The 26531-nt window shown below is 43.5% G+C and overlaps 1 protein-coding gene across 1 annotated transcript in view; it reads left to right on the forward strand.

The window, feature by feature from the left end:
• The window catches only part of KIAA1671 (KIAA1671 ortholog), a 216504-nt gene that overhangs the window by 79320 nt on the left and 110653 nt on the right, over nucleotides 1-26531 (forward strand). Inside the window, exons 4-5 of the mRNA XM_088467891.1 lie at nucleotides 3358-6246; nucleotides 8222-8332. Of these exons, the coding sequence (XP_088324017.1) occupies nucleotides 3358-6246; nucleotides 8222-8332 (3000 nt within the window). The remainder of the gene's footprint in view (nucleotides 1-3357; nucleotides 6247-8221; nucleotides 8333-26531) is intronic.

Below are 26531 nucleotides of genomic sequence, written 5' to 3' on the forward strand. Positions count from 1 at the left end.
AGTTACAAACATGTGTCTCTGTGCTCACTGATTGGGACCCCACCCCAAAAGCTCTAACACACACTAAATTGGGATGCAATAAAGTCTAAGATAAACAATATGTGAGAAGGGGGAAGGCCAACACAGATTCACAATACATTCCTAACTTCCTTTAGATAAATTGCTCTTAGTATAGCAGTAGTTGTAATTTACCCAGTATAAATTTTCAAAACTGTGCTGAGGCAATCACTAAAACAGCATCTGATGGGAGCAGTAGTTGTAATTTACCCAGTAGAGAGGCCGGGGGCGGCGGGAGGCCGGGGCCGACCCGCCGGGAACCCCCGGCGGGTCGTATAATAATGCTCGTATAATAATGCCCACAGTAAAAAAAAAATTTTTTAAGTACCCAGGTGAGGTAAGCACTGTCTGGTATTAAGCAAAGGATTACTTTATGCAGCTGTTCAAACTGCTTAGCTAAGAAATTGAGCCAGGCTGCTCCTGCAAGCTATAAGAGAGTTTAATAAATAATTTAAATCAGTCAGTCATTTCCTTTAGGGGACTGGTATGCATAATTGTGACCCTAATCTTTGATACTGCAAAATGGCAGTGTTCAATATTTAATGTAAACATTGTAAATAGGGGTTGGGTAATGGGATACCGGCAGTCAGAATCCACACACCGGCATCCCAACTAGGTCACAGTGCTGACAGATGAGGGTAAGTATTATGCTTGGCCTACCCGTAACCCACCCTCCCCGCAGCCGAAACCTAAACCCCCGCCCCACCGCGAGCCTAACTATAACCCTCCCCTTAGTGCCTAGCACTAAGCCTCCCCCTAACCCAAATACTTAATGTCGGGATGCAGACGCCGAGATTCTGACTGGTGTCAGGTTTCCGGCACATGCATCACGACAGCCGGGAGTAATGGCTACATCCCGTAAATGGAATCTTATTGGTAATGTTACGAAGAAAGCCATTTTTGTGTGGTCTTAAATAAAGGACTCAAACGGTTTTCAACTGGCACATTTTTACTAGAGATTAGTGGTTTGTTACTACTCTGCTTTGGCTCTTATTGCCAAATTAGTGCAAGTTCGGATTTATCCAATTGGCTATCCAAAACACGTGAGTGCCGCATAGCCAATAATACACAATTTTTCAGATCGGAATGTAACCTAGTAGAATTGGACAGCTCTTCTCTCATTTTTACCTATCAAAGGGGTGAGTGCTCATCCTTGAGGCACTGCATGCACTTAAATAGTGCAATCAATATATATGGATATCAGTTAAAGTGTATGGTTGAGAACCTAATCTGACTTGATCAGAGTGTGTTAATTAGAAAATGAAACCTAAACAACAAAGATAATATAAAGTCATTTACTAAGTAATAAAATGGTAAAACTTGTAGTGAATACACAGATGAACAAGTGAACTTAGTAACACAGTGTGTGCCCCTGTCATTATCGGTGCTGCTATCTACAAGTTAGCAGCACCAATTGGCAGGGCATGTATGAACGGTCAGATCGCCTGACCGTTCCGCCCGCTGTCGCTATTGACAGCTACAGCCTGGCGATACCTGCTGCGGAGGCTGCCGGCTCCAGGGCTGCACGCGAGATCTTGCAATACTTGCGAGATCCTGCGCATGCTCAGTGGAGCCGACCGGGACTGAGACACAGCGCATCAGCACTAGGCTGATGCGCTATGTCCTCAGGCAGGGATCGCCGGAAGGGGGAGTTAACGCTCCCCCTCTCTGGCCGATGAGATGTTAATACATCTCATCGTTAGTGCTTCCTGCTTCGCCTCGGTAAAGAGGCGAAGCAGGAAGCGTCATAGCGGCACATTAAGTGCTGCTATAATACACCCCCCCCAATTGTGAGCTAGCTACTGAGCAGTTATGGGTAAAAGTTAAAATTGGTTGTCAGGTTGTGTGGAGTGTTCTGAGTGGTCTTGCGTGTTTCACTACTATGTAGCATTTTTCAGGGATCCCATGTAATGCTGGGCATACACGGCCAGATAAAATGTCTGTCAGACCGACAGACATTTTATCTGGCAGCCAGCCAGCCAGCCAGCCACAGATGTCGCCGGCATACACTGTGAGATTTCTCTCACAGTGTATCAGCCCGACATCCACGCTTCGCCCCCGGGGGAGGAGACATTTCCCTGTTCCTTCCATGGGAAGGAACACAGGAAATGTCTGTCGGCCGCGGCTGGGCATACACTGCCCGATGCGGCCGACAGTTTACCGGTAAATATTGCATCGGACGGGCATGCTGGACAATCCGGCATGCCCGACCGAGCAATATTTAACCCTCGGTCGCCCCCCCACGTGCTACAATTATCGGGGCGATCCGCCGGTATTAGGCGGATCGCCCCAATAATTGTAGCGTGTATGGCCAGCTTAAGTGTATCTATCTTTTATGTAGCCTGGAATTTTTTTTTTCTTTACTACTCTATTCAATGTTTTAACTAGCAACACAGCCCCATAGTAAATTTTGAAGGCCCCCACCTCCAGTATCTGCATCTCCCAGGAGTTACCTACTACTTTTCTGAGCATGAATTGTCACAGTGGAGCTGAAGGCCCAAAAATGGTTCCATTGTGCATTGTTGGCCCCTGGCTTGTCCGGTAGAGGAGGGTGGTAAAGTAATTCTCATGTCTGGTTACTAGCTGTAGGCTCCTTGGCAGCCGCATACCTTGAGTTAGGTAACGTTTATGCTTTGTGCGTTTTTGGTTTTATTTAATGTTCTACCGTAGTCCATGCAGAGCAGTACCATAGATATAAGCTTCCATAGATTATAATTGCAGTGGTCTCCCCAGGCTGTTTTTTTCGGGTGCACCACCCGGCAAGAAACCACTTACCACCCGGCACTTTGGAAGCCTCCAAGATGGGACAGTATCTGGGAGCTGTATAAAAAGGACCAGATCCTACAGACTTTGCAGCTTTTTCATAATCAGACGACTGGGCCTCTAATAAGAAGAGGAGAATTAATATATAAAATGTTATTTCAAATCATTATAAGGTCAAGGTTTAAAACATGTTATTATTGCGAAGACCCCACCCGGCTACTACTTGATGCCACCCGGCTGGAAAAATTTCCTGGGGAGAACACTGAACTGTAATGAATATTACATACTCAGCCTTAGTTGCTTGTGTAAACATACAATCTTTTCTGTAATCTGAAAGCGCTAAATGTTTTGTTTTGCAGTTTATTTTCTATGTATTTGTGTAGCTGCTATGATATGAAATGAGCCCTGCTCTATTGTTCTACAGCTATAAATACTTGAAACATCTTTCTTTGCTAATAGTATTAACACACTGTGATATTTCTATCAAACATGCATATTATCATGGTTCATTTAGTTTAGTTTTGTTTTCCCCCCCAGGAAAAAAGAGACTGGAGAACCAGTGAGTTATCAGAGGAGAAACCACTGAGACCGCAGAGGTCATTCAGAAAAGTAGATGAATGTTTACAACTTAAGGACAGTATAAATGTTCCCAAAGAGAGAAGATATACTTACAGGGATAACAAATATGACAGTACACATGCTGACTCTGAAAAAGAAGCAAATCGTGACGAAGTGGACAGAACTGTGAAAACTGTGAAAGCTACGATGTTTGAACATAAAGTAGAACGGCATAGTGCTGCTGAAGTGTACCATGCAAGAGATCCTCTATCCAGCTATCCTCCAAAATCTGATGTCAAGTCTGAACGTCCAGGAGCTAAACATGAAACAGCAAGTTGGTCAGAATGGTTAAGTGGTGATAGTGTGCATTCGGTATCACAACACAGCAAAGACCAAGAAGTCTCTGATAAGCTTAGGGAAAGGTCATTTGGAAAGATTTCATCTCCTACAGAGGTTGGTAATTTTGGAGATTTGCTCCAAAAAGTTGATAACAGGAGAGTAGAGCCAAGGTATGAAGTTATCCAATCAGTTGGTGAAAAAGTCTTAAGTGAGTCTGTCCAAATGGCACCTGAAGATAAAGCGACGACTCTTAGATCTCGAAGATCTTTCCACAAAAAAGATAAAGAACAGGACACATTAGGTGTGGAGGAACATTTTTCAGAGCGCCCCCCAACAAATAGCCTCCAAAGAAGCAGGAGTGAATACATAAAGAGAAAGACCCAGGACAGCCCACAGGAAAGTTCATCTAGTATATTTTTTCCTAGGGACTCTGATGTTCCTTTTGAGAGAAAAAATGTTTTTAGAGGAGAAAAGATTGAGATGGGAAAAGCACCAGCTGAGAGTCCTTCAATAAGAGATATAACTAATTTAACCAGTAAAAACAAATGCACAGGAGATGAGAAAATGTCTGATCTTCAGGATAAATCCTATATATTAGAAAACAAAACAAAAACAGAGAATACTTTGGATCACTCTTCTTTTGGAATCATTACAGAAGGTAGTAAAGGAATGAACAGATATTTAAGTGATTTTAATCGGCAAACATACAATTCATTTAGTGACTCTGTAGAGAGAGACTTGAAAACCCAATCCAAACCTGTTAAAGATGAAACAAGTGTAACAAATTCAAATATTAAAGAAATTAATAATACATCCCCAGTTCAAGAGGTGAAAACACAATTATACAATCGGAACAGGTTTCCATCTGACAATGAACCAGGACCATTAACCAAGAATCTCCATTCAAGTGTATCAAATGACTTTATTAATGTAATGCTAAATCAGGATATTGAGCAAATGAAGAAAGATTTAACGGTCTATCAATCCACAAAAGAAACAGAACCATTTCCAACAATCAAACCACTCAAGGAAGAATCTATAGACGAACTTAAGTGGATGAGAAGGAAACCCTCATTTCATGCTAGGGATGCAAGCAACGATGGTGCACGAATAACATCTGATATGCTCAAATCTGAGCTTGAAGAAAGGCAACCGATCGATTTGAGATTGGAAAGTGAACGTAAAGACAAAGTGAACAACTCTACTGTTAAAGACATAACTCCAATTGAGGCGAAAGCAACATATTTTGCAGTAACATGTGTGGATAACAAAAAAGAGAAGAGCAATTTTGAAGATCTGAGTAACAGTGTCTTCGATTCGCCATCAGAGGAATCTTATTTTAAGCATGATATGAGAATGAGCACCACATATTCAAGGTCATACAGTGATTATGTCACAAATAAAGAAACCAATCCCAAAGATGACTTGGGAACCTTAAATGCCTCAAAAGAAATCAAAACAATTCGAAACCAGAAAACAGTTGAAGATGATTTATTAGGTAAGTTAGAAAAGTCTTCAGAAAGACAGAATGTTATTGACATTGATGCACTGCTAAAGAGACACAGGCAAAAGCCAAGCCTTGATAATAAAGGTCCTACATATAAAGAGTCTTATGTCAAAACTCCACAGAAAACATATAAAACAGAGTTTGAGAATACACAAGAGCAAATTCTTCAAGATTCTCCTCTTAAGCTCGATGCAACTTACAAATCAAAAGCTGTGGACATTGATTCTCTGATGGTAGACTATAATGCTAATCAACAGAAAGATAAAGAGAATAAGTTCAGAGGTGATGATCAAAATCTATTTAAGTGGGAAAAGTCTAGATCTTTCAGAGACAGTGTCTCAAAAGGTTCTAGCACCAAATACAATGATCCCCCAAAACATTTTACCTCTACAGAAGGCTACCAATACGAGTCGGTTGCATCATGGTACAGTTCTCGGGAAACTACCTCAACAAAAGGAGATCTTAAACATGATCCACTCAAAAGTTCAGCTATCTTGGATAATATGCATTCTTTTCCTGCGGCAAGTCATGAGAAAAATCAAGATAAAGGAAGAGAGGATCAAGGTATCCATGCTCATTCAGGAAAGAGTCACAATATAGTTAGTTTAGATTCTTTTCTGGAGTCCTCCACAAGAACTAGTGGTAGCTATAAAGCACGATCCACACAGGCCATGGAATTGCCAACAACAATAGCTGACAAATCCACTTCACGTATGCCTGCCAAAAAAATGCAAGCTGAAATGAGTGTCAGTGGTAATCCAGAAGATACTGCTGTGGTGAAGAATGAATATGAGAGCTCTATGAAAACTGATAGGAAATCTACTTCAGTGGATGAAAGACAACAGCCTCCTGAACGAAGAAGCCCAAGAAAAGCCAGCGATTTGATCAACCTGATGTTAGAAAATAAAGAAAGGAGAGTGGAACAGCACCATGCTAGGCACATTCGTACAGTAGAGGTTCCACAAGAGCCCAGGACGCACAGATCAACAAACCAACCAGAACGGAGACAACGGGAAAGGAAGGTACAAAAATAAGGTTTTCATTCTTATTTCTCTGCATCTATATATTTGTGTTTGTTAATAGGTTTAAATTGCATACCCAAACAAATCAGTTCAGGGAGATTGTTCGTGTTCACTGTCAACTATTAAGAGAAAACTACTTTCTGGGCCTGATTCAGACTCAGACGCTACAAATCCCTTCCCTGGAGTACATCCATGCATCTGAATGTGTAAGGACTGAGATACCCAATCGCAGTCTCTATAGATGCTGCCTTTCCGTCTGGTGCAACTTTAGACTAATCATTGGTCACACCATAGAAACTTGCACAATGCCCTATGGCAGGTGCAGTTTCTCCATCTAAGTTTGGACTGCTATGTGGGCGGCTGTGTGTCTTTGTATGCAACAGCTTTCAGCGACACAACTGCCACACTGTCATAAAACACAGCATGCCATATTTAATTAGCGGCAACTGGTGAAATTTTCGCCTAAAAACGGGAATACGGCAACAGGTAAAAAAAAACTGTAGAAAAGTTTCTCCATCCCAGACTAGGAGAAAAAAAATGCAAGATCCCTATTTTTGGCAAAAAATGTGGGGATTTCTTTCAGAACCCTTTAAATGTCCTCCGTAAAGATGAATTACAGAAAAAAAAATCGTAAGTCGCGTACTTTAGTGAAAAATGACAGTACAAATTTTGGGCGAAATAGAAAAAATTGTTCAAAATGGTTTTAACGTATTGGGTCTGATTTTTTTTTTTGGGGGGGGTGGGGGGGGGCAGTATGGATGCGTCAAGTGTTTTATACATCGCACTCTGTGGCAGCAGCCGTTTTTTTAACAGTTTTTATAATTGTGTTTTTAAGACACAAAAATATTTTTGCACCCTTTTTAACGTTCCCCCAAGTTACGTGGAACAGTAATTTCCTGGGGAAAAAAATGGCTTTCTATCTTTTTTCAATTTTTTATGCCCAAAATCGCCAAAGTACGCAACTAAAAAAAAAAAATTCTAGTAGTTTATCATTAGGTAGGGGGGGTGTCCAAAGGGTTCTGAAAGAAATCCCCACATTTTTAGCCAAAAATAGGGATTTTGCATTTTTTTTCTCCTGGTCTGGAATGGAGAAACTTTTCTCCAGTTTTTTTTCACCTGTTGCCATTTTCGTCTGTTTTTAGGCGAAAATTTCGCTGTTTTTTTTTTGGGTGAAAAACGGTTGTTTTTGCCGCTAATTGAATACAACCCAACATCTGCCCTGTTACCTCCCAGCCACCATTCAGGAGCGTCCCTTTCATATCTGCTACTATGCGTCCACATCTGTACTCCAACTTAGTACATATATAACAGAGCGCATGCGCGGTGTGACTCAGATGCATGTCCATATGAAAAACGATGATTCACTGTGTCTGCCCTGTCTTTTTTTTCGTTTGAAATGCATCTTAATTGCAATCGGATGCGACAAACTACTTCACGAGACTGCACTGATTAATTCAATGTGCCTCACTTGTGAATCTGTGTGCGACTTTGTATACGAAGCACAACAAAATTTGGTGTGAAAAAAGACACGGTTGCTGCTTCGTAGCACTTTGTATACAGATTCTGACTCAGTCGCACACAGATATACAAGTGCCGCATATCAAATTAATCAGTGCAGTCTCATGGAGCAACTGAGACGCATTTTCATCAAAAGAGACGCTCAATGGAAGCCGAATCGCACATGACTTGGCGCACAGATTACGGCCGATAACGTCAGTTTGGCGCGACTACATAATATTGTATGAGGACACAACTATATAGTCCACGGATTAAGATATTTACAACAGGTGTTGAACTTTAATTGTCGGTGACTGGTTGACTTGCAAATGTTATGTAAAATTGAATATTGTGCATTTCTGCAAAGGTGTCATCTTTGGTCATTTATTGATGTGACCTATATTGCTATAAATGGAGTCAGAAAATAAGAGAGAAAGGAAAAGAATGAAAAAAAAATCATTCTAAGCTATGTTTTCAGGAAGAATCCAAACAACGTTCAACAAAATTGCGGGAGACGGAATTTGAAACAGATCTGTTTGGGATGAAAAGTCCAAATCGACGTAGAGAGCGACCAGTGCAAGCAGAAAAGGTTAGCTTGTTTTCATATAATTTATCACGACAATAAATTACAATAACTTGATTAATAAACTGTTAATTAGGGAAAATTCAAAATTAACAAAAAAATATATTCTCTGGGCCTTTTTCCTTTTAAATTAAAAAAAATATGTTTTTATAAATGTGTGATCTCTGTAATATCTGTGTGACTTCATTAGAATTTATAATAATGTTATTTATATTGCACTTTTCACCTAATATGACTCAAAGTGCTTAGTTTTGAGAAACCACATGTGTGTGCCCAGTTTAAGGATACTGATTAGTAGTCTCATAAATATGTGCTCATTGTTTAAAATATGTACAGTTTGTCCCATTTCCAATAATGCAAGTCACTTTTTTTCCAGTACAGTTTAGTTCCAGAGATTGAAACTGTAATTTTTATTGTGGAGCACATCTGTGTTACTACTTAGCTCCATGTTCCGGCATTTAAAGTGATAGTTAGATTTTCCATGTATATCATGCATTGCACTAGAAAACATTAAGTATGGGCACAGTCAAGAAAAGAATGCGGTAGTACAATGACTAAAAAAAGTCTAATGGGTTCTACAGCAAAACAGATCATTTTATAAATGATACTTTTTGCCTTTATTGGCTTGTTTTGTTAGATACTATTAGTCTGGTATATCAAACACCTGGAATGAAACCATTTAATTTGAGGCTGACAGATAGGAGCACTATTAATCAAATGTAGAATATATTTAAGGGAGCATTAGTTATTAGAGTTGGCATTTTACTTACATTTTCCACTGCTTTATATTTTCATACTTGTTTTTGCTGCAGGGCATTAGGGCTTGTTCTCATTAGAGATTATCCTTTGAACCGAGATTATAAAACCAGGTCATAAATCAGTATTCATCAACTCCCATACATTATGAACTGCTGATCGTGTACATCTGGCCTTCAGGCTTTATCTAGTTGAATATTTTAAAGTACAGTATATTAACTACTTTGCTTCCAATATGTAACAGGAAAAAAAAGAAAGTATGTATCTACTGAGTCACTAATTAATTTTTATGCATATAATATATATTTTCTTCCTTTCTGTATATGTTGGCTACGGCTAAAGGCAGTGGCATAACAAAACATTTTGTTCCCCCCTGCCAAAAAAGTTTCTGTCATCAGCCCAAGAATAAAACAAACACACAAGCAGTTTTTCTGCGCGCACCTCTGGCGCGCACGCTCCTGAAAATGTGTGTGGTTTCAAAATACAGTAATCCCCCTTACAACACATTATGCCACACCAAGTAATGCCCCTTATAACACACTATGCCACACCGTAATGCCCCTTAAACATTGTCACACAATATTGCCCTTTTATAACACATTATGCCACACTAAGTAATACCCCTTATAGCACATTGTGCCACACAGTAATGCCCCTTACACATTATGCCACACAGTAATGCCCATTACCTCCCACCCTGAAAGATCTACCGCACCAACCCTCCTCTCCACTCCTGCCATGTGATTTCTTTGTTTGTTTTTTTTGTATTAAATTTGCAAAAATCTCAAAAAAAACTTTTTACACGTTGTCATTATGGGGTATTGTGTGTAGAATTTTGAGGACAAAAATTAATTTATTCCATTTTGGAATAAGGCTGTAATATAACAAAATGTGGAAAAAGAGAAGCGCTGTGAATACTTTCTGGATGCACTGTATCTGTCCATCAGCTGTGCAGCACAACCAATGCAATATGTCTGAGAACAACGTCTTTCACAGACATATCGCCTGTACACACTGGCCAACGCTTGCCATTTTGTGGGCGGCCGCACTGACATCAGCAGTGATGTCAGTGGGGAGTTTCCAGCTCAATCAGAGCAGGAAGCTCCCTGGGGCTTGCGGTTGCCGAGACCCAACCTTAGGGTCTCGTCGCAAGCCCCGATGGTCGCGATGGTCTTGACGATCGCGACCATCACCCTGGTCGGTCACTAAGCTGTGGCTAGCTTAGCTAGCGACCAGGAGGCCGCACTTAAAAAAAAGAAGCGGCCGCCCCCATTCAGATCGAGCAGTCGCTTCTTGCAATCGCCTCTGAATGAGGGCCAGAGTGAGACATCTCTCTCAACTGATCATCTAGGTAAAACCATGCTGCACTGCAGGTGGGGCAGATTTAAAATGTGCAGAGAGATTTAGATTTGGGAGGAGTGTTTCCAAACTGACATCTAAATTGTAGAGTAATAGTAAAGCTGTGCAGTATTTGTTGGCTACATGCAAAATCAGCCAGTATTTACCCCACATGTAAAAAATTTTTATGTTTTTACACCCCTTGCATTGCAATATGGTTTGTTCAAGTTCATAGATGAGAGAGATATCTCACTCTATTCCCAACTCTGAATCAGGCCCTTTGATTCCACTTGGATTCACTAATAAAAGATATTTAGCTGGTGTCTTGATAATATGATATAAGTATTTTACTGATGTAATGTGTATCATAAAGTGGCTATTAAAGTGTCCATTATTTGGATGTTACTGCCAGGGGTTACATCTGATTTCAGTACACTAATCCTCAACTTTTTACACAGTTTACATATTTAGCTGAACACAAAGGAGGCCTCTCCCACCATACACACTTTAAGCTGTTGCAATTAGATCCCAAAACACTTGGTTGCACAAACTTGCTGGCACACACTCTGCTCTATGTTAATAACACACCAGCTTTCAAATGGGTCTTTCCCCATATTTGCCAGAATTTTGCAGGCACCACAGAGAGACAGTTTGTGTTAATATGAGGAGGAAATCCCCCCTGGATGTGAACTATAACTTCTTCAGAATATAACTATTTACCTTCCAGATTCTAGCGAATTAGACCATATTATTAAAGCAGCAATAATTTAAAAGGCAAAGGCAACCTGGTTTTGCCTTTTTAATTATTGTTTAAAAAAAAAAAAAAAAAAAAATATGGACTAACTTGCCAGAATCTCGCCTGTGCCTGCAACACACACTGTATTAAGGCCCCCACACACACTAGACAAGTGGTAGCCAACCCTGGTCCTGGAAAGCTGCTAACGGTGCATGTTTTCCAGGTCTCCTCACAGAATTAAGTGATATAATTAGTTCCATCTGTGGATCTTTTCAAATGTGTTAGTGAGTAATGACTACACCTGTGCACCTGCTAGGTGGTCCGGAAAACGTGAACTGTTAGTAGCTCTCGAGGACCGAGGTTGGCTACCCCTCCACTAGACAATACATTGAGCGATTTGGCCGATTCCAATGCATCTGAACGACATATCGTTCATATCGTCAAGTGTGTATGCATGATGCCAATGCCGACGTGCGCTCGCACAGGTTGTCTGTCGGATCCACATATCTTTTGTACATGCAGAAAGATGTGATGATTTCGCTTGTGATGTCATGTTGCCGAATGCAACATGCCCCCTCTACTCCCTCACTGTAGCTGCCCGCATCGGCAAGTGTTTATGCACTTACCGATGCCAGCACCCCCGCTGGGTCCCGTCGTGCACGATAGTTTGGCTGGGTACATATGTCAAACTCAAAATACAAACCAGGCCAAATATTCAAGGTCTAAGAGTGTGTGGGCCACAACAAAAAAAGTATTTTATATGCAATTTTGAAAGGTTTCTTATTAATAAAAACCAATGCAGTGCCCCCTGTAGTAGTGGCCCCTTATACACTGCCTATGAATTTGTGCCCATTATGCAGTGCCCCTAATGTTGTGCCCACAGTAATGTCCCTAGTAGTGCCCCCAGTAATGCCCCTAGTAGTTCATCTTGTGCAGAGCCCCCAGTAATGCCCTTAATGCAGAGCCCCCAGTAATGCCCTTAATGCAGAGCCCCCAGTAATGCCCTTAATGCAGAGCCCCCAGTAATGCCCTTAATGCAGAGCCCCCAGTAATGCCCTTAATGCAGAGCCCCCAGTAATGCCCTTAATGCAGAGCCCCCAGTAATGCCCTTAATGCAGAGCCCCCAGTAATGCCCCTAATGCAGAGCCCCCAGTAATGCCCCTAATGCAGAGCCCCCAGTAATGCCCCTAATGCAGAGCCCCCAGTAATGCCCCTAATGCAGAGCCCCCAGTAATGCCCCTAATGCAGAGCCCCCAGTAATGCCCCTAATGCAGAGCCCCCAGTAATGCCCCTAATGCAGAGCCCCCAGTAATGCCCCTAATGCAGAGCCCCCAGTAATGCCCCTAATGCAGAGCCCCCAGTAATGCCCCTAATGCAGAGCTCCCAGTAATGCCCCTAATGCAGAGCCCCCAGTAATGCCCCTTATGCAGAGCCCCCAGTAATGCCCCTTATGCAGAGCCCCCAGTAATGCCCCTAGTAGTGCCCCCAGTAATGCCCCACAATGCACAGCCCCCAGTAATGTCCCTAGTAGTGCCCCTTATGTTGTGCCCCATTAATGCCCCTAGTAATGTCTCTAATGCAGAGCCCACAGTAATGCCCTTTATGCAGAGCTCCTAGTAGTGCCCCCAGTAGTGCCCCTTATGCAGTGCCCCCAGTAATGCCCCTTATGCAGAGCCCTCAGTAATGTCCTTAGTAGTGCCCCTTATGCAGAACCACCAATAGTGCCCCTTATGCAGAGCCCCCAGTAATGTCCTTAGTAGTGCCCCTTATGCAGTGCTCCCAGTAATGCCCCTAATGCAGAGCCCCCAGTAATGCCCCTAATGCAGAGCCCCCAGTAATGCCCCTAATGCAGAGCCCCCAGTAATGCCCCTAATGCAGAGCTCCCAGTAATGCCCCTAATGCAGAGCTCCCAGTAATGCCCCTTATGCAGAGCCCCCGGTAATGCCCCTTATTCAGAGCCCCCAGTAATGCCCCTTATGCAGAGCCCCCAGTAATGCCCCTAGTAGTGCCCCCAGTAATGCCCCACAATGCACAGCCCCCAGTAATGTCCCTAGTAGTGCCCCTTATGTTGTGCCCCATTAATGCCCCTAGTAATGTCTCTAATGCAGAGCCCACAGTAATGCCCTTTATGCAGAGCTCCTAGTAGTGCCCCCAGTAGTGCCCCTTATGCAGTGCCCCCAGTAATGCCCCTTATGCAGAGCCCTCAGTAATGTCCTTAGTAGTGCCCCTTATGCAGAACCACCAATAGTGCCCCTTATGCAGAGCCCCCAGTAATGTCCTTAGTAGTGCCCCTTATGCAGTGCTCCCAGTAATGCCCTTTATGCGCAGAGCCCCCAGTAATGTCCGTAGTAGTGCCCCTTATGCAGAGCCTCCAGTAATGCCCCTTATGCAGAGCCCTCTATGTTGTGCCCCCAGTAATGCCCTTTATGCTGTGCCCCCTCCCAGTGTAGAACAGGCCCCACTCACCTGTGCAGTACTTACCTTTCTTCACGATGGCCGCTGGGGCCCCGCTCCAGTCCACGTCGTCTTCACTCCCACCGTCCCGCGTAGACGCTGCTGCTGACTGGATGTAATTAGATCCAGAGTGGCAGGTGCAGGCTCCTTTCATCGTGGCTGATGTCCTGAGGTCACCTGTGCGTTGCATCACTGGGAACGCTGGCCTCTGAAGCGATCAGAGGCTTCTGATCGCTTCAGAGACCAGCGTTGCCAGGTATAAATAAAGTAAACACTGACCGATCGGAGCTGAGCTCCGATTGTGGCAGGGGCGTGGGCCGCTTATTATATATATGTTGCCCCACACTGTCGGGCCTCATAAAATGTTTATTCGGGCCGCATGTTTGATATGCCTGGTCTAATGTGTACCCAGCCTTAACTAAGAGCTATTTCCTTCCATAAATTTCCTGTGGTACCTCACAGAGAGATGATTCCCCATTCAATTAACAGGTCATAATCTGCCTCACAATTTCTTATGATATGTGATATTTCTGTGATATTAATAAGCCTCCTTCCGGAAGATATGGGCTTGATGTATCTTCTCTGAAAAGGGGTTATTCATATTTTGTATAACTTGTCTGATTTGGTCCCGGAATGTAAATTGTCACACAGATTTCTTAAAATATGAATTATGAAGACTTGATGAGTGTATATGCATTTGCCACAGCCGCGATCGCAATAGCGATCTGATATGAATCAGGCCCTTAGTTGTGGTATTACTTTAGTGGTAATTTGTATGTTAGTTGATCTGACACTTGTCCTCCATCACCGCCAATGCATGTTTGCCATATTTATAACCCAAGCTTTGGTGTAATATTCAGTTGCTTTTCATTTATTTAGTTTAATTTTTTCCCTATCATCATCTTTGATAAGTTTGGAAAAGCATTGTGTGTTATTGGTGAAACTAATGAAGAAAATAAATTTGTAAGTGTCCACATGGTGGCACTGTGGGCCGCAGAATGTTTAGATAATATTAACACTGCCGCTGAATTCACCATCAATTCCAGAAGCACACAGTATCTACATGATGCATGGCTGCTGGCGAAGTGATATCAGCTTCTATGTTAAACGAAACACAGGCTTAAGGGGGTTAATCATGAAAGCTTGGAGATAGATAAAATTGTGAGAGATAAAGTGCCAACCAATCTGCTCCTAACTGTCACTTTACAGACTGTGGGCCTGATTCAGACCCGCTCCGAAGCGGGTTGTTGGTTGTGCATTGCGCGGCGTGCGCAAGCCCCGTAGCGAGTGAGAAATTAATTTGCACCAGGGCCCGCTACAAACGGGGCGTCTGTTGATGTTAATCGACAGCTCGCCCCGTTTTGTAGGCAGGGAGGGGAGGGGGGAGGTGGCTGGTCAAACGGAGGCCTTCCTGAAGGAACGCCTGCCGTTTTTGGGTGGCCCTACTGACATCGCCAGTGATGTCAGTAGTGAGCTTCCGGCTCTGTTAGAGCCAGAAGCTCACTGGGGCTTGCGGAAGACGAGACCCTACCACAAGGGTCTCAACGCAAGCCCGATGGTCGCGACCATCACCTGGCCGCTCGCAAAAGCTGTCACCCACAGCTTAGCGAGCGGCCAGGAGGCCAGTTAAAAAAAAAAAAAAAAGCAGCCGTCCTGATTCAGAGCGAGTGCTCGCTTCTTCTGAGTGCCTCTGAATCAGGCCCTGTGACAGTTAGGAGCTGATCTGTTGGTACTTTATCTTTCACAATTTTATCACATTCCAAGCTTTCATGAATAACCCACTATAAGTCTTTTGTACAGCATGTACAGTCAGGTGCATAAATATTGGGACATTGACAGAATGTTCATATTTTGGCCTCTATTCACCACCACAATGGCTTTGAAATGAAACAAACAAGATGTGCTTTAACTGCAGACTTTCAGATTTAATTTGAGGGTAATTACATCCAAATCAGGTGAACGGTGTAGGAATTACAACGGTTTCTATATGTGCCTCCCACTTTTTAAGGGGCCAAAAGTAATGGGACTATCAACTCAAAAGCTATTTTATGGACAGGTGTGGGCTATTCCCTCGTTATTTCATTATCGATTAAGCAGGTAAAAGGTCTGGAGTTGATTCTAGGTGTGACATTTGCATTTGGAATCAGTTGCTGTCGACTCTCAATATGAGATCCAAAGAGCTGTCACTATCAGTGAAGCAAACCATCATTAGGCTGAAAAATCAAAACAAACCCATCAGACAGAAAGCAAAAACATTAGGAGTGGTCAAATCAACTGTTTGGAACATTCTTAAAAAGAAAGAATGCATCGGAGAGCTCAGCAGCACCAAAAGACCCGGAAGACCACGGAAAACAAGTGTGGTGGATGACAGAAGAATTATTTCCCTGGTGAAGAAAAACCCCTTCACAACAGTTGGCCAAATCAAGAACACTCTCCTGGAGGTAGGTGTATATGTGTCAGTCAACAATGAAGAGAAGACTTCACAAGAGTGAATATAGAGGGTTCATCACAAGATGTAAACCATTGGTGAGCCACAAAAACAGGAAGACCAGATTAGAGTTTGCCAAACAACATCTAAAAAAGCCATTACAGTTCTGGAACAACATCCTATGGACAGATGAGACAAAGATCAACTTGTACCAGAGTGATGGGAAGAGAAGAGTATGGAGAAGGAAAGGAACTGCTCATGATCCAAAACATACCACCTCATTAGTGAAGCATGGTGGTGGTCGTGTCATGGCGAGGGCTTGTATGGCTGCCAATGGAACGGGTTCCTCTGTATTTATTGATGATGTGACTGCTGACAAAAGCAGCAGAATGAATTCTGAAGTGTTTCGGGCAATATTATATGCTCATATTCAGTCAAATGCTTCAGAACTCATTGGACGGTGCTTCACAGTGCAGATGGACAATGACCCGAAGCATACTGCAAAAGCAACCAAAGAGTTTTTTAAGGCTAAAAAGTGGAATGTTATGCAATGGCCAAGTCAATCCCCTGACCTGAATCCGATTGAGCATGCATTTCACTTGATGAAGACAAAACTGAAGGGAAAATGCCCCAAGAACAAGCAGGAACTGAAGACATTTGCAGTAGAGGCCTGTCAGAGCATCACCAGGGATGAAACCCAGCATCTGGTGATGTCTATGCGTTCCAGACTTTAGGCTGTAATTGCCTGCAAAGGATTTGCAACAAAGTATTAAAAAGTGAAAGTTAGATTTAGGATTGTTTAGTTTGTCCCATTACTTTTGGCCCCTTAAAAAGTGGGAGGCACATATAGAAACCGTTGTAATTCCTACACCGTTCACCTGATTTGGATGTAATTACCCTCAAATTAAATCTGAAAGTCTGCAGTTAAATCACATCTTGTCTGTTTCATTTCAAAGCCATTGTGGTGGTGAATAGAGGTCAAAATATGAAAATTCTGTCTGTCCCAATATTTATGCACCTGACTGTATGTCTGTACATCGCTAGCTATTACTCATGTCCACATTATGCCCCTCAGAAGTTTTCTAGTGGCTCATTGCAAAGGTACCTATTGGACCCTATATTTTCAGGTAAAACACTTTGGGGAAAATGTATTGGGATGCTGGCGCTCGGGATTCTGACAAGTGTCAGGACTTCAGCGCGGGCATTCTGACTGCCGGATTCCCCGCAATTGGGATTTTGACCACATCCCAATGTATTAACTCTGTGTGACATGCTGCATCACCACTTAGCACAGTGATGCAGGGTGTCTTGGCATTGAGATGTAATAAAAAAAGAGTTGCTGGAGAGATGGTTAGATAACTCTCCCCTCCTCTCTGCCCTGCCTGTATTGCATCAGTCTAATGCTGATGTTACACAGAATTGCTCCTGACAGGTGCACTGAGCAAAAGCAAGATCTCCTAAAGCTGCAAAAAGAATAAAAAACTTTAATCACCACTCGATACATGGATACAGATAATTGGACATGTGGACATTATGATGGCTATACAAGGGTTTCTGTTGAGTGCTATTCATAAATGTGCTTTTCTTGGATACCAGTCAAGAATAACATTCCATTTTATAGGTATATACATTTTGTGAAGCCACCTGAGGGCTGATTAATGAAACAAATTATTGAACAGAACGTAAGCACACAATATTAATTTCATGATCAGTAACAAAGGTTTAAAGTTTTTGTTTTATTTTCAGAAACGAAAATGTTTGTATGGAACTGTATCATTGGGCAATTACAATGAATAGATGTCTATTCATTAATTGGCATCATCCTATAATAAAAATGTTCAAATCAAGATTTTAAATCAGTTGAAAAGTTTTCTTTGTGCACAGATACTATTGAGTCCGATGAAAAGTTCAAGCAAGATTCAGTCGCTCACAGATACACAGATTGAAATGTAAGCTCGGCACTGCGGAAACTTGTGGCTCCTAGTAAATGCTACAGATGTGTCCTTCTACACCTAGTCTCAGTACGCCAGGCCGAGCAAGTTAGCCGCCAGGTCCTGTGCCTAGCATCTTCTTTTTGCATCTTGTTCGACCGAACGCGCATCTTATTTGCAATGCGATGTGACGAAGATGCACCAGGAGACTGCACTGATTAATTTGATATGGGACACTTGCATATTTGTGTGCGACAACATCTATATACAAAGCACAATGGAACTTGACGTGGAAATTTATTATGTAATAAGTACAATGTAGGCAACCTGTGGCCCTCCAGTTGCTGTGGCACTAGACCTCCCAGCATGCCCTGCCGCAGTTTAACTGTAGCTCCACAGCAGCTGGGGTGCCACAGGTTGCTTGTCCCTGTAATTAGTATATAATTAAGCTGGGTACACACTGTGCAGACGGATCTGCCAACACAGCGGCCGATCAGGTAAGCTATACAGACTTGCCGATTGATGCGTGTTCCCTGACATCACAACTTCGCCAGCAGTTGAATTTACCCGCCCAGTTGAGCATTTAGTCACCTGCGATCCCTGTAGCAAGTGTTTGGGTGGGTGGCTGACCGCTCATACACACCAGCAGATGCACCAATATATTTGCGAATATGTCTGTGGACGACATTCACAGACATATCGGGGGTACACCTACGCCGACGCGTTCGCAATATATTGACCTTTCAATTGAATGACCAATATATTGTCCAGTGTGTACCCAGCTTTAGATTGCAAGATCATTTGGGTAGGGACATATTTATATTGTTTGTCATGATATGTTTGATCTCTATCATGAGCCCCCCTAAGTACGCCCCTTAATATATCAAAGTACAGCACTGCTTAATATATCAGCGCTTTGTAAATAAAGGCTGATAATTGAAATCCTTACTGTTTGCATAAAGTGATACGTTAGATGCTATATGAATCGGTGGTATTGAGGGATACATATAGCCACACACTGGTTTCATTCACAACGGACAACTGCATTTTCAACAATCAAACTGTATGACCTATTGTTGTATGCAGGGGACAAATAATAATAATAAATAATAAAAATATATATATATATATCTCATCAGGGTTTTGAGCATTTGGTTCATCTGCCTTTCATGTCTGTTTGTTGTTTTATATTACAATTTTGCCATCACTACCATGATTTCCAGATAATTTAATTACCAGAATCCTAATCTTGAATTTGTCTCTTCTAAAATGAAAGATCTGCTCCTCAATGTACTATTGCATCGGAACAGTTTCTCCCTTTAACTCTATTACACAGATACTGTAAGTTAATAACCTTAATGAGACAATTTTAATATTCCAGACTTTGATTCCTACTTGTTTTTGCAGCTACAACTAATTTGTTTAATATTTGGAACTTTGCTGTTATTACTAAGCCATTTCCTCTGAATCTGCATACTGTAGCTGTTGTTTGACCTTTACCCTTCCAAACCATTGCCAATATACATTCAGAGCTGCCCACATCCATAAAGTTAAGAAACAAACAAACAACCCAAAAAAAACATTACCAGATACGTATTACTCTTATGGATGGATGGTAAAAGTTATAACCATATTGTTATATAGCTATTTGGATTTGTGTATATAGTACATATCCATGTGCAATACATATTATGTATGTGCATATGTAATCTGTGTTTGTAAATATATATGTGCATGTGTTTATACTTATATACAATCATGTTACAGAAAAACATGAGACGCCTGTCTAGTAACGCAGAGTAACACTGGGATATTTAGCCTGGCCTGGCTTAGCCTCTGGCTTCTCAATTATCAGCTGTCCTGACACAGGCTTCGGTCTGGTCTTTAGCTGGCTGGCAGCCACAGCCTCATAGTTGCATTCTCAACAGTCTTTTAGAGGTTTAGGGTTCTCCCTACCTCCATGAAGGTCTGAACCCCGGCTTCCTTACCTCCAGTGGCTTCCCAGCACACACTGGTCTCCAACTACAGTCCCACCTGGACTGTCTGCACAGAGCCCAGGGAGGGCTGGAGCAGTCAAAGGGCAGCCATTAGGTGAGGTAATACCTGGCTTTTTCTACCCTGTGTGGGTGGATCCCTCCAGCCCCACACAGAATTCATCGCTCACTATCGCCATCTCTGGTGATGCTGTCACAAAAAAATAAATATATATAATATGAAACACGTTCCATATCCACACACTCCTTATTTATTATTTATCTTCTGGGGTGCTGCATTCAAAAGCCATGAAGTTAATGTACACAGCCATATAATATGAAGATAATCACAATGGCACTCTCCAAATTGTTCAAGCACAATGTTGTATTTACTTGGTCACAGATTACCACCCAGTGAAAGAAAAGTATATTGCACAGTAACTGCATTTTGAAGATATTCCAGCAATTAAACATCACAGTCTGCTTTAGCAGATCCTTATCTTGTCAGTCTTGTACGGCCCGGAGGTGGCCAAAGTCGACAATCATGCCAGCGGCGTTTACATGCTGCAACTAGTTGTGATTATATATATATATATATATATATATATATAATTTTTTTTTTCTCACACTCTGCATCCATCCAGTGGCCTAATTGATTAAGCGAGGTTAGTCACGTGACGGACTTGCCTCCTGTATGAAACTATGTTGATGAAAGAGGAAGTATCTGTGTTGTGCAGGGAGCCTGTGAATTATAGATGTCACTCTAGCAGCTCTGCAGTTTCTTTTAGCACAATGGTTTGTCCTGCCTAGCGTTTTAAGAACATGGACTATTACTACCTGCCACAACTTTTCAAATGTTTTCAGAGTTCTTGGGTAAGATAAGAAATTACATTTTCTCATTAAGTGTGTTCTTGGTAAAGTCTTATGATGTAGTAAGTAATGTAAATTAATAATACGGCTGTTTCTGGGAATTGCACGCCTGAATTGTCATTGTGTTTGCCATCTCAGTTTAGTGTTGCTATCATTGAATGTAAGTTGTAACATATACTTCATTACTCTGAGTGTGTTGTGCAGAAATGTGCTAGTAATTCTTTAGTGTGTGTGCTTTGAAATGTTTGCACAAATGTCATCCTTCCATGATAGAATGAATGGAAATGAATGAGACGTGTACTTACATATACTGATGAAAGCAGTAAATACTAATGTTTAGAATTGGACAAGTACAATGCAGAAAGGAATGTGATAAAGCGTACATGTCCTATCTATATAACATTTCTCACCACTGATAATAATGACACCGTCAGACAGGTACTCGTGGGCCCTAGCGTGCATAGGGGGGAAGCCTGCCACAGCCAGTGTCTGGTCAGCACAAGGTGATGAAGACAGACCTAGGGGAGGGGGTACTGTGAAGCCTAAAAATTAGAGAGATGGGGGCGACAAGTGAGAGACAAAGTAAGTGAAGAGAAACTGACATGGGGAGGAGAGAGAAATGTACAGAGAAAGTAGGAGTAAGGTGAGGGTGCAGGTGCAGTTAAACAACCCAGCAATTGTATAATATTGATTTCATTATACTGGTGGATTAAATAAAATTATACCCCTTTTCCACTGCCCAAGAAACCTGGGTTATTGCAGGGTCTACCCGGGTCAGGCTGCAGTGGGAATGGTTCCCAAAAAAAGAACCCGGGTCAATTTACCTGGCAACCCTACCCAAGTCTCAACCAGGGTTGAACACTAGTAACCCGGGTTACATGGCAGTGTAAATGGACCCTACCCGGGTTAGGCAACTCTGGTAACACTTCTATACCGTGATTGGAGCTTCTGAGGCCCTTTTGTGACCTCATCTTTGTGTGCCTGAAAAAAGTAAATTTTTAATTATATCTACAGAGCTGACCCGGGTTCAGTGGAAATGGGGCCGACCTGGGAATAACACGTGTCGAAGTGCAGTGGAAACATTGGCCCTCAGTCAGAGCCGTACGCTCTGAGCAGAGCGCACGCTCTGAATGAGGGCCGCCCTCCATAAAAATGGAGCGTCCTCCTGGACGCTCGTATAGCTGTGAGTCACCACCCACAGCCTATACGAGCGTGCAGTTTGATGGCCGCGATGGTCGTGACCATCGCGACCATCGAAACTGCGAGCCGGAGCCTGCGGTTGAGGTTTTCAACCGCAAGCCCCGGAGTGATTTTGGCTCTATCAGAGCCAAATCACTCCCACTGACATCACTAGTGATGTCAGTGGGCCGGCTTCTGACGGGAGGCGTTCCCGTGGGAACGCCCCCGTCAGGGAGGCACGCCCACCAAAGGGGGCGTGCTGTCAATCAACATAGACAGCACGCCCCCTTTGATCAGACACAACGAGCGAAGGACTTTCCTTCGCTCGTCGCGTCTGGCGCATACGCACGACGGAGCTCCCTCCGTTGTGCGCATGCTCAGTGCAGACCATCGACCCACTTGCGAGCGGACAGCCACTTGCGAGTGGGTCTGAATCAGGGCCGTTGTCTGAAGCCGGGTCCGACCCAGGTTGGACCAGTGTTCAAAATCCCTGGTTCCACCCAGGATTTTGATGGAAAAGGAGTATTCCTAGTTTGCCAATATTTTACATGTTGATCAGCACATTTTTTTGTATTTTTTTTTTTTATAAACTTACACAAGGTTCGGACTTTCTGTGGATTTCTGTAATAATAAAAGGCGTGAAAATGTGCATTTCGTTTCATAGATGGCCCCCATTCCTCCTAAAAGCCAAAAATATTAATGACGATGCTATGTGACAGTGTGTCACTCTGTATATTTGTACTGATCCGTTGTTTTCTCTCTTTCTTAAGGACAGCTACAAATTGGGGCTTATTTTTTACTGATTGTCAATAACGTACTTGAAGTTGGCAACTGTAAAATAGCGCTGCCAATTGACTGAACCTTAAGCTGGATACACACTATATGATGTATCATACGATATATCGCGAAGGAATTAATTATCGTATTCTGAACCCTTGTTAACGACGGTCGTTCATCGCCTTTTCCCATCTGCTGTTCTGCACAGCAAATGGCACAATGCAATGACGACCCAGTGCTGTTACACACAGCATGAAACGACATATCACAACATCGTATACCAGATCATGCAGTGTGTATAGCACGTGCAATGTATCATTGCATTGCATTGCACCATTGCTAGGTACATTGTATATAGTGTGTTCCAGCTTTACTGTGATGTAATAACGATTACTTGGTGCAGTCCAGACGGGTTGGGCACGGGATGTTGGCGTTCGGGATCCCGGTGGTCAAAATCCCGACACCGGCATGCCAACAAAGTTAGCATCCCGACGTCTCAAGGTAAGTATTCCTAACCTAACCCCTAACCTTACCTCCCTTTTGCCTAAACCTAACCCTTCACCCTTAGTGCCTAACCCCCCCAACCCTGCTACTTACCTTCGGAATTCCGGCGGTTGGGATGCCAGCGCCGGTATTCCAATAAGTGTCGGGATTCCGGCATCGACATTGTGACCACCGGAAACTCCGCTGTCGGTATATTAAACGTATCCCGTCCAGACAACATGATTTTATTGGTGTGGTTTTGGGGAGAATGTCTGTGTGGCATATACACACATTTTCATGAGGGTTGGGTATGATATGCCGACATGAGAATCTCGACGTGGTCATAATGTTGATGTTGATCATGTCGACATTCATCATGTAGACAGTGATGAAATATTGACATGTTAGAATGACGACCTATCCCTGGTGGCCCAGCGGTGGCTTACCTGCTCCCTACTACTCCAACGGCATTTTCCGGGTCTTGATGGTCACCTGACTTCTGCATGTGTGACATCTGCAAATAGATGTCAGTGTTCTCCCCTGAAATTTTTTTCCTGGGGGGGCCTTCACAATTATGCGTGCCTAGAAAAGGGGTATCTCCCTTACCAATCCAGCCCGACAGGTCTCAGGCTGATCCCCCCCACTGGCTCTCAGTCAAAAGTGCCCATTATGCAGTGCCCCCTGTATTTGTGCCCTTTATACAGTGCCCACTGTAGTTTTCCCCTTTATGCATTGCCTCCTGTACTTTAGCTTTGTCCTTATGCTGTGCCCCCAGGCTTAAATAGTGCCCTCTCTAGTAGTGGTCTCTCTTATACAGTGCCCCCAGTAGCAGCCCCCTTTATACAGTGCCCCCAGCAGCAGCCCCCTTTATACAGTGCCCCCAGCAGCAGCCCCCTTTATACAGTGCCCCCAGCAGCAGCCCCCTTTATACAGTGCCCCCAGCAGCAGCCCCCTTTATACAGTGCCCCCAGTAGCAGCCCCCTTTATATAGTGCCCCCAGTAGCAGCCCCCTTTATATAGTGCCCCCAGTAGCAGCCCCCTTTATACAGTGCCCCCAGTAGCAGCCCCCTTTATACAGTGCCCCCAGTAGCAGCTCCCTTTATACAGTGCCCCCAGTAGCAGCCCCCTTTATACAGTGCCCCCAGTAGCAGCCCCCCTATACAGTGCCCCCAGGAGCAGCCCCCCTATACAGTCCCCCCAGGAGCGGCCCCCTTATACAGTGCCCCCAGTAGCGGCCCCCTTATACAGTGCCCCCAGTAGCGGCCCCCTTTATACAGTGCCCCCAGTAGCGGCCCCCTTTATACAGTGCCCCCAGTAGCGGCCCCCTTTATACAGTGTCCCCAGTAGCGGCCCCCTTTATACAGTGTCCCCAGTAGCGGCCCCCTTTATACAGTGTCCCCAGTAGCGGCCCCCTTTATACAGTGTCCCCAGTAGCGGCCCCCTTTATACAGTGTCCCCAGTAGCGGCCCCCTTTATACAGTGTCCCCAGTAGCGGCCCCCTTTATACAGTGTCCCCTGTAGCGGCCCCCTTTATACAGTGTCCCCTGTAGCGGCCCCCTTTATACAGTGCCCCCAGTAGCGGCCCCTTTTATACAGTGCCCCCAGTAGCGGCCCCTTTTATACAGTGCCCTCAGTAGCAGCCACATTATACAGTGCCCCCTGTAGCAGCCCCATTATACAGTGCCCCCAATAGCAGTCCCATTTATACAGTAACGCATACTCACAAAAAAATAAAGACCACTTACCAGATCCCCTCTCCAGCCGACGACCGCCGCTCTCTGCTGCTTCCGGCCCGCTCTGCACCATGGGAGAGACGTCATGACGTCTCTCCCATCAACCGCTGCGGAGGGACCCGAATGGGAGCTCATGAGTGAGCTCCAGCTGGCTCCCTCTGTGGCCGCAGCAGCCAATCAGTCTGTATGACTCTCATTGGCTGGCTGCGCTGCTATGACAAACACGCAGCTGCCGCTGGCGGCTGTGTGTTGGTTTCTGTGTAGGGCAGACCGCTACTCACTGCCGTCTGCCCTACACTTGTGGGGCCCTGGGGACACTAGCGGCGTGTGCGGGCCCCGGCTGCACCGCCGCGCTCAACTCTCGGGATGTTACAGTGCCGAGGGGGGGGGGGGGGATTTTTACCGGGCGGACCGCCCGACAAATAAAGTGTAGGGGGAACACTGGATATAATGAGGGGTTACAGAAGAATAGAACTTTCTGCTTTTTTAAAAAAACTTTTTTTTAAAGCTTTTTATTAACTTTGTATTTCTTTAGAATTATGTCTAAAATAAATATATATATATTTTTTACGATTTGGTGACAATTAGGAAATCTCTACTGAGCACTAAGGGGTCAATCCTATTATGTGCGACTTGCCGTTGCAACTGCATTAAAAACCCGGCACCTCGCACCCTTCGCGCCTTGCTTCGAGCCCGAATTCGCTTTATTTTGCTCAGAGCCCTATGGGGCTGCGAGCATAATTCGAATCCGGGCTTCCAGCGAGATCATCGCGGCTAATAGGATCGAGCCCTAATACTGTAAAATACAGTTTTATTTGCCTGTAATATAGTCTTATATGCTGTTACTATGTTCAGTTAACAGTGGATTCAATAGTTTTAAGAGAAGAAATCTGGTCCACATCTACACTACAGGAAATGTTTGTAGTTACTTTGTCGATTATGACAAATTGCCAACATGTAATGTCAACGTTATGCATGTCTACATTAGGTACATGGGGGGTGCAGTTAGGGTTAGGAAAAAGAGTACTGTTGACATTCTCAGTGTCGACATGCTTAATGTGTACATGTACAACATGTTGCTATTGCTGTCAACATGTCAAATTTCGGCATCCATATCATGTCGACGTTTTTAATGTCAAAACTGTATAAAACACCCGTTTGACATAAAAATATCATCTGATTATCCTGTGTCACACGTTCACATTCAGCACATTGCATTTACCTTCAGGAGAACCGTTTGGGCATGAGTCCAATAATGCCAGTGCACCCTTTACGGCTGTGTAAACCTAGTGTGCCCAGATGCTATAATGTACATTTTACTTCACTGTGATCATTCTAGCACAAGAATTGCAAAAATGCTATTTTTTTTAAAATAATAAACAGATTAAAATAAACACAGAATCTTCAATAGCTTTATAAATGTTGCCTAGTACATGAAACTGCCCCTTATTGTCCTTACATGTTAAGAAACGTGGGCACTCCTAAAGCTAAAGGGAAAACTGTTTAACAGATAACTGTAGGAAATGTGGCTTTGTCTAAAACAACCA

The sequence above is a fragment of the Taudactylus pleione genome, unplaced genomic scaffold, assembly GCF_031769625.1.
Source record: "Taudactylus pleione unplaced genomic scaffold, aTauple2 ptg000078l, whole genome shotgun sequence".
In the NCBI taxonomy this organism is placed as follows: Eukaryota; Metazoa; Chordata; class Amphibia; order Anura; family Myobatrachidae; genus Taudactylus; species Taudactylus pleione.